Here is a 9,745-nt window from a genome sequence, read left to right on the forward strand (position 1 = left end):
TATATTAAATGCAATTATTTCAACGTTATCAACTAATATAAATTATTTTTAACCACTTAAGTGGGACTTGAGTAAATCTTCATGTATAATTTCATAATTCTATTAATTTTAATAGAGTGTTTACATGTGCTTTAGTATGTTAGTCAACACATCAAAACAAGTGTATAACAAAGCATGACAAAAGTTTATTAAAATAATGATTTAAAAATTACTTTAATGTAAAACGATTTTTTTAAAATTATTTAAGAACACTTAAGTAACCTTTTATTTCATTAATATTATATTGTCTGCAGGTACAGTTTAAAAAATATATACATTTGAAGTGTACTTTCATGTAAAAGCTTTTATTTAACATTATTTAAAAGTGTACTTAAGTGTGTTAAGAAAAAGTCATGAAAAACATTGGTAACTTTATTTTAAGGTGTCCTTGTTACACATGTTACATGTACTTACTATTATAATAACAATTAATTATGCATAATTACATGCAAGTAACCCTAAGCCAAACCCTAATCCTAACCCTAACTATATAATAAATACATGTAGTTAATTAATATTACTCAGTACTTATATCTATAATTACACTGTAACAAGGACACCTTAAAATAGTGTAACCAAAACTTTTTATGTACACTTAAGTAACCTTTAATTTCATAATTTGTATGCTTTTTATATGACATTATTTAAAAGTGTACTTAAGTGTGCTAAGAAACAGTCATGAAACTTTATGTACACTTAAGTAACCTTTAATCTCATCAATTTTATGTTTTTTTTTAATTTGACTGTTTAAAAGTGTACTTAAGTGTGCTAAGAAACAGTCATGGAAAACTCTATAAGTGCACTTAATTAACCTGTTATTTCTTTGATATTTTATTTTCTGCTGGTAGTTTTTAAAAAATATATGATTTAAAATGTACTTTAAAGTAAAACTTTTAAAATTACATCATTTAAAATGTACTTAAGTCTGAAAGCAGTCTTTTTAAGTACACATAAGTAACATTTCATTTCATTAATATTACATTGTCTGCAAGTATATTTAAAACATTAAAATCTAAATGTGTAACGAAACAGCCATGAAATAAATTTTAATGTACACATAAGCAACCTTTTACTTAATTAATAGTGTCTGCATTTACAGTTTTTTACTACTGTATACCATGTAAAATTTACTAAAATAATAAATGTTGTGTTACTTGAAAGTACTTTAAATACACTTAAAGTAACATTTTAGTAAAATTTTACATCGTCTATATTATATTGTTGTTTTTTATATACTTTTTAAAATTATTTTTCACATGGGCATCATGTTTCTGTGTTTTTTCCTTTTATTTATATTCATAATAAAATATTTGAAGCCATATTTGAAGTAGTTGTAAAGCCATTGGAGTGTCACTTATTTCAGTCACATCTTGGGACACTAGAAATAACACTTTGCAGCTTTAAAGGGTTAACAACACTCTATAACTGTGGCTTGTACTGTATTTTGTCCCAGCATGGGGTTAATGGATTGTAAATGATTTTCCTCCTTGGAGGCCTTTAATTTGTCACAGTTCTCACAGTTGGAGAATGGCTGTGCTGTGTTTGTGAAAGTTCGCTGGCGAGTGTTGTTCCCCATCAGGAGTATTTTTAGCATGTGAATGATGATGTATCCGTGCGAATCCACTGACCAACTGCAGATGAGAGTCAACGATTGGGCTGCTGTCCGACTTCAGCATCAGAGAGACAGGGGTTGCTGTGGAGCCTGATCATTCCTGGCTGAGGCCTGAACACACACACACACACACACACACACACTGCTGCCACGTCAGAACAAACATGCAGCTTTATAAGCTGTGAATGCATGAACAAGCAACATTACGCAACTTAAAAACCCCACAAAAGAGTTGGGCTTTTTTTCCCAGATTGACGAATTGTCAAAGTCAGATCGCCTGCATGCAGTGCAATATCCAGTCTACAAAATCATGTTTAAAATGTGCAGGACTGATGATGATTTGTACACTTTTACTGTATTGGTCTGGTTTTGCTGTTTTTACTCGGGTTGTGGTTTCAAACCTTTGAAAGATAGTCAGAGTTTGTTTGAAGCGATTAAGCAGAAGTGTGTGTTTTGATTTGTTTTCTGTCATATTACTTTTTGAAAGCAATTAGATTTTGCTCTAAACTGTTTGTGTACAATCGTTCGCAAATTTTATTTATTTATTTATTCCACTGCAGTCTGTTATTGTAGTATAACTGGGTTTAGATACAGTATAACCACAGTTCACTTAGTGTTTTAGGATTAGTCACTTTACATATTGGTCAGGCGGTCTCTTTCTGTTCCTTCTGCTCCAGAACAAGTTTCATTAAAAACAGATGTTGTGGCTGATAATGGGCTGAGACATATTGAAATTCATTCATTCTCTCAAAGTTATGAATGAACGTTCTCCCAGTAATGTTTATAATAGACTTGTATCTGGTCTTTACGTTAGAACAAAAAACAAAAAGACCTGGACGTTCATAAGTAATGTTTTCATAACGCTACAGGATCGTTAAAATAAGTTGTTAGAACATATTTGTGTTAGCTGGGTTGCTCCCAGCACTGCAGTTGAGATTCTTAACGTCATCTGTCTCTCTCTATGTTAATTTGTTCTTGCTGAAATTTCTAATTAAGATGAGTTAAGCCCAGCAGAGTCGTGATGGTCCCGCCGGAATATGGACACACACCTGTGTGTGTGTGTGTGTGTGTGTGTGTGTGTGTGTGTGTGCGTTTGCGTGTATTTGCATGTGTGCGTGTGTGTGTGTGTTAGTGTGTGCACGTATGTGTGTGTGTGTGTGTGTCTGTGTGTGAGTGTGTGTGTGCGTATGTGTTTGTTTGTGTGCTAGTGTGTGCACGTATGTGTGTGTGTGTGTGTCTGTGTGTGAGTTTGTGAGTGTGTGTGTGTGTGTGCGTATGTGTTTGTGTGAGTGTGTATGTGTTTGTTTGTGTTTGTGTGCTTGTGTGTGCACGTATGTGTGTGTGTGTGTGTATGTGTTTGTTTGTGTTTGTGTGATAGTGTGTGCACGTATGTGTGTGTGTGTGTGTGTCTGTGTGTGAGTGTGTGTGTGTGTGCGCGCGCGCACGTTTTTGTGACAAATGAGGACAGGCATTTGTATAATGACAAAGGTATGACATGGGTATTACAAGGAGAAGGTGACTTTTCAGGACATTACCCCATGTCCCCACTTTTCAAAACGCTTTTAACTCACTCAGATTGGAGTGTATTGAAAATCTGAAATAGCACAAAGTTTCCTGTAAGGGGTAGGTTTAGGGGTAGGGTTGGTGTAGGGCAATAGAATATATGGTCTGTACAGTATAAAAGTTTGTCAGTGTTAATTTTGACAGCAAATTTTGATTTAGTTTTAGTCATAGTCTTTTGACTAAAATGCCATTTAATCATATTTTAGTCATATGAATTGTTTTTAGTTTTAGTCAACTAAATATCACAAGATTTTAGTCGAGCTTTGTTATAAACAACAGTATGTAAATCAGTTCAATATAGTAGTAAGGTTTATGATTGAACTTAGAAATTTCATAGAAATTATGAGAAGAACAGTGCATTTAAAGTCAAGTTATTTAAAAATTATTAATGATTTTTGTCCTTGATTTTTGCACTATGGATTGCATATTTATCCACTATAGCAAGTAGGTGGCGCTATCTCCAATTTGTAACTTAAAGGGATAGTTCACCCAAAAATGAAAATGTGATGTTTATCTGCTTACCCCCAGGGCATCCAAGATGTAGGTGACTTTGTTTCTTCAGTAGAACACAAACAAAGATGTTTAACTCAAGCCGTTGCCGTCTGTCAGTCATATAATGGAGGTGAATGGGAATCACGGCTTTGAGAGTCAAAAAAACACCCAAACAAATCCAAATTAAACCCTACGTCTCGTGACGATACATTGATGTGAAAAGACACAAAACGATCTGTCTGTGCAAGAAACTGAACAGTATTTATATCGTTTTTTACCTCTGATTCACCGCAATGTCAGAACTGTGCTGAGCGCATTCGCGTCTTCTTCTTCTTCTTGCTTTACGGCGGATCGCAGACGATCATGCGTGCAGGTGCATTACCGCCACCTATCTCTCAAATGGACCATTGACACTCTATCTACAATCTCAATTGGGAGTGTCAATGGTCTATTTGAGAGATGGACGTGAAGGCGCTCAGGACAGTTCAGACATTGCGGTTGCGGTTTAATTTGGTTTTGTTTGTGTATGTTTTTTGGCTCTCAAAGCTATGATTCCCATCCACTTACACTATATGACTGACAGACTGCAACGGTTTGAGTTAAAAATCTCCGTTTGTGTTCTACTGAAGAAACAAGTCACCTACATCTTGGATGCCCTGGGGGTAAGCAGATAAATATCAGATTTTTATTTTTGGATGAACTATCCCTTTAATAACTTTTAAGTTTTTATGTATTGAATTTGATGTTTTTAACATTTTAAATAATTTTACTAGCAAAGCCTAAAGATGATCTGATACATATTCATAAACGATCAGATTAAACAGTTTGATGAGTTTGAAAAAAAAGTTAATTTTCAACAAAGTTTGACAGAATTTGAGTTCATTATTATGCAACAAAGTCACAAAATAGTGTTAATTTACCGGTTTAGTGTTTGAGAATTACACTGCAATCCTTGTATGTGTATTATTTCCTCTCAGAAATGCTTAGATATTTTGTGCTGTCAAAGAAAACAATGTGTGAAACTGTTTTTACAGCATCGGCATCAGCATTTGCTGCAGTGTAACGAACACGACAAACGCTTTTTAAAAAAATGTTTTTGAAAGAAGTCTCTTCTGCGGACCAAGGATGCATTTATTTGATAAAAAACAGTGAAATATTATTAGCGTTTAAAACAGCTGCTTTCTATGTAAATATCTGTTAAACTGTCATTTATTTCTGTGATGCGAATCATTCTAATATGCCGATCTGCTGCTCAAGAAACATTTCTGATTATTAACAATGCTGAAAACAGTTGACGGATATGTTTGGTTGAAATCATTATATATTTAGTATGCTGTATTATTTGATAGATAGAAATTTCAAAAGAAGAGCAATTTCTTAAATAGAAATCTTTTGCAACATTATAAATGTCTTTACTGTCACTTTTGATCAATTGAATGCATCCCTGCTAAATAAAAATATAAAAATATAAATTTCTTTAAAAAAAAGGCCCCAAATGTTTGAATGATAGTGTAGCATTTAATGATTCAAACCTAGCGTTCTGATTAAGTCAAACAAAAGATACATATTTTATTCCTAAACTATCTCCAACTGAAGCTTAATATCTTTGTGACGAATCCTCAAGACAAAGTTGTGCTAGATTTACGTGAGATCATTCAACGAAGACATTTACATTTAAGCTGCTTTTCTACTGTATGCAGATTTACCTTTGTGCCATTCTTGAGTCTCGATGAGTCTGAGCTGGAGTTCAGAACGTGTCTGAGACGCTCACTGGACTGATAGTTATTAGCTTGAAAAGTGGCAGGGGCGAAAAAACACAGTTTTTTTTGAAAATGCACCGCAAATATGTTTCTTGCCAGTAAGCAAAAAGTAGTGAAGGGAAATTCACAGAAGTAAAAAACAACAAAGAAACAAAACAGTCACCAGAATGAACTTGAGGAGAACATAATGAACATTTTAGACTTTCAGACATTGAAAAAAATCTTGTAATAATGAAAATGTCTGCAATTTTTTATGTAATCAATCTAATACTAATTCAGGTTTTTACCCAAAGACAACCAAAATGATTTCACAAAAGAACAGCTACATTAATGAGTTTGAAAGATGCTTTTATTTAAAGAGATTTACACTGCATTCAATCTACACATTTGAGCATAAAACCAAACTGTGCTCCGCAAAGAAAGCTTTTATTGAGAAGCCTCTGGAAGTATATCCAGTTTAAACATGCATGTGGCATAGCAACGTTTCAATTAAAGAGTTCTACTCAGTGCTTTGGGAAACTCTGCCTACGGTCTGCAGATCCGACCGCTTCGGGACGGACGCCTGTTACTTTGTCTCACATAGTGAACTGGCAAACATTGGTTTTCAATGACCTCACATGCAACAACCACATAATATTCAGCGTTACGAAGTCTATTGACTTCACACTGTCCATTTCTCAAAAAGCTTTCAACAATGTACACCTTGAATCTTCTCATACTGATGCACTTGTTTTCTGTGTCTCTGACACCTCGTCCGTTGCAGATTCTTATAATGCTCTCGTTGTTGTTTTTACAGAGGAAGGATTGTAAAGTAGTTCTGTTGCAAAGATGCATTCTCGTGAGATAATCTGCCCAAGCGCTTGCCCGTCTGGTGTCGAACTGACGCGAGAGAATGTGTCTGCGTTTAAACTGATTGTATGCGTTGTTATTCCGAGATCTCTGGCAGGGATGTGCCCAGATAGAAGAAATGTCTGAAAACATCTCCAGTTGATCGTTGCTGAAACTGACATTATTCAGTCCATCGCTGAGTGTGAAAAGGAGCAAGAGCAAAACCGCCGCTCTCATCCTGGAAACAGGAAAGTGACAGACATTTAGAGATTCACAGTTAGTTAAAAGAGTTACAAATAGAATGAACACAAGCTAATGAACAATTTCAACCAGATAATAAAACCAAAAAGCAGCAATTATGTGGCCAAGCACACCAATATCATTCACATGCGTACTGTAGATTGTTTCCTCATTGCATTCTAGTTTCAAAGACTTTGAGGAGATTCACCAATATGTATAGCTTATAACTTTTCATTAGTATGTGGCACTTTTACACAAAAAAAATGTAAATGTTATATTCTCAGGGCTTTATGAAATTGATTCAAATTCGTTCATATTTTACAAGCATCTTTTTACAACATTTATGGAAATCAATGAATCTCACCCTGTTTTGCTGAAAATTGGACAATATGGTTTATGATTAGGGTGGCAAAAAGGCGGAACATTTCCAGTAAATTTCGGAAACATTCCAAAAATTGTGGAAACTTTCATTTTTTGAATATTACAGGGATTTTTGGAAAGTTTCCGGAAATTTTCCAGAACTTTTCCACCCCTTTGCAACCCTATTTATGATTGACCTTGAACAATCTAAATACTCATAGAAATACAGTTTCCAATATAATATAATATGATAGAAAATAATAATATAATATGATATAATATATTCCAATGAAAAAAAAAATATGTTCATTATGGTGTATACAGTATTTATTAATTATTGCCAGTAAGTGGTGCTGTCATCAAATTGCTTCTGTAAGGTTATGCAACACTAACTATAATAAATCGCAAATATTTAATGTTTTTAACTTTAGCACAATGATTTTTACCAGCACGGTCTGAAGATGATCTAAGCCAAATTTGTAGCACATCATACTAAAGCCGTACGACGAGTTTAAAAAGACATTTTCAACAAATATTCAAAGTGGTAGAGAATTTGGATTCTGGTCTATTTGGTTCAAAAGTTATTAGCTAAAATAGTTGTTAGTTTAATAGTTAATTAGTGCTTACACATCACCAGTGTTTCACTGCTAAACATATTTGACAGATTTTGTGCAATAATTACAAACCTTATAACCATACACATTCACAGCATACATCATAAAACAGATATCTGAGTATATCTGAGCGCATTAATACAACATAACATAAAACTAAGTCACAAAATGGTGCGTGTTTACCTGTTCATTAGACCGATTGCTTAGACGAGTCTCTTTCCTCTTCAGTATTTTATGCTGTGAAAGAACAAAAACGTGTGAAGTTGTTTTGACAAGGTTTCTTCCCATGCAAACCGTTTGTGTTTGACGTCAGCATTTACTGCACAATCTAACTCAAACTAAAGCTTTTAAAAGAAGCTTCTTGATGCAAAGGATCCTCAGGAAAATACTGTACTATATGGTACTATAATACAATTATGATCCTTCAGTATCTAAACTGTAGTGTTCACATTTTAACCACATGTGTACTGAATGCAGATTTACCGTTGCGTTGTTCTTGAGTTTGTGTGAATGAAAGAGTCTCGATGAGTCTGAGCTGAAGATCAGAAAGTGTCCGAGACGCTCACTGGACTGATGTTGATAAGGTTGAAAAGAGGCAGGAGTGAAAATACACCCTTTATTGTTTTTGCTTCTTGCCATTATGCAAAATGTATTGGCATTTTTGCTTCTTCGAGATTCTGCCCTTAGGAAATTCACGTTTAAGTAAATCGAAGTGACGTGTTTTTATAAACAGCCACAGAAGTTGTGCAGGTCTGACAGAATGAGACTTCAGATGTGATGAAGAAAAGAGAAACGATCCTGCAGCTTTTGAGGCACTTGATGTAATGAAATGATTTTCAGACATCATGATTAAGCATCTAAAAGAGTAACTGTGTATAGCATACCTTGTTTCTCAAAGATAATCAGAATGCTTTCACAAAAGAACAGATACATTTATGCATTTGGCAGATTTTATTCAAAGCGACATTGCTTCCGAGCTATACATTTGATCAGCTCATTTTATAATAGTGCACTGCAAAGAAAGCTTTAACTGAAATGTTTCTAGAATTATATCATTTAAACATGCATGTGGCATAGCAACATTTTTAATGAATGCAGCGTTTCAAGCCTCATTCAGTTATTCACTCCCACTGTGATAAAACCAAATCATGCTGTATATAATAGCAAGGGTATGGACGTTTGTTCTTTTCAATGTGTTGTGCATGATAGTGCACAGGTAGATTGTTCTGACATTCAACAATTACATGATATTTGGCTGTAGAACAGTTAACTTTGCACTCCCATTCTAACATCTGTGATGTACTGTTTTCACTTTCAATATTGTACACTTGGAAGAGATTTGTACTTTTGTTATAGTTATCTCTTGTTTTAGTACCAGAGCCATTGCAGATTAGTTTGATATTTTCTTCACTGTCTTTAATAAAGGATTGTACTGGAGTTCTACCACAGAGATCATTGTTCACTAGGTGTTCCACCCAAGCAATTTTATTATCTGTTTGGAAATCAGTTGGGAGAATGTGTTTTTTCTTGAACTCAGCATATCGGTCGTTTTTCTGTCGATCCGCTCCATCGCTCAGAGCCAGAATGAAGAGGAGCGAGAGAAGAGCCACTGATCTCATCCTGACAACAAGAGAAAGAACATTTAGTTAGACATTTAGTAAGAGAGCAAACATCCAAAGTGAGATGTGTTGGGGAAGTTACTCTATCAAGTCATCAACATTGTCACAGTTATTAATTATTGACTATTTAGGGCATCTGAAAGCCTAATCAGCCAGTCGGCCAATGTTATTTTCAAAGGAGCATGATAAAAATGCTCATGTAAAACAAAAATCTCAGACGGACTTAGAGGTTTTTGCATCTGAAGTCTCCGTATATAGCCCTTGTGTTTCTCTTGTGCTTTGTGAGTTGTTAACATTATGGTTCCCGCTCTTCTTTTGTTTCTTGTTCTTTGTTTATTTTGTCACTTAATTAAACTATCTGCATGTAGATCCTCACCTCTGCTTGTTTCCTCCAGTCCCCGCAACGTAACATACTCAAGTTCACACAAGTGTAAAGAATCACAATACCTAGCTACATAACTGTCTTAATTTGAACACTAGGTATATTTTTTACATGAACAAAGAAATAAGTATTCAACTTTACATGCGTTACACCGAAAAAGACATGATTACAAAGAAAAACAAAAAAACATGGACAACATTAAAGTAGTGATGCTAAGTCTGGCAAACCGGTTCTTT

General features: G+C 34.5%; 1 protein-coding gene across 1 annotated transcript in view; it reads left to right on the forward strand.

Annotated features, from left to right (window-relative positions):
• LOC107574080 (protein NDRG2) overlaps window positions 1-9,745 on the forward strand; it is a 21,963-nt gene that overhangs the window by 3,355 nt on the left and 8,863 nt on the right. The window contains exon 2 of the mRNA XM_016260548.1: window positions 294-298. Coding sequence (XP_016116034.1) covers window positions 294-298 — 5 coding nt within the window. The remainder of the gene's footprint in view (window positions 1-293; window positions 299-9,745) is intronic.

This window comes from Sinocyclocheilus grahami, unplaced genomic scaffold, assembly GCF_001515645.1.
Source record: "Sinocyclocheilus grahami isolate Dianchi unplaced genomic scaffold, SAMN03320097.WGS_v1.1 scaffold2110.1, whole genome shotgun sequence".
Classification (NCBI taxonomy): domain Eukaryota; kingdom Metazoa; phylum Chordata; class Actinopteri; order Cypriniformes; family Cyprinidae; genus Sinocyclocheilus; species Sinocyclocheilus grahami.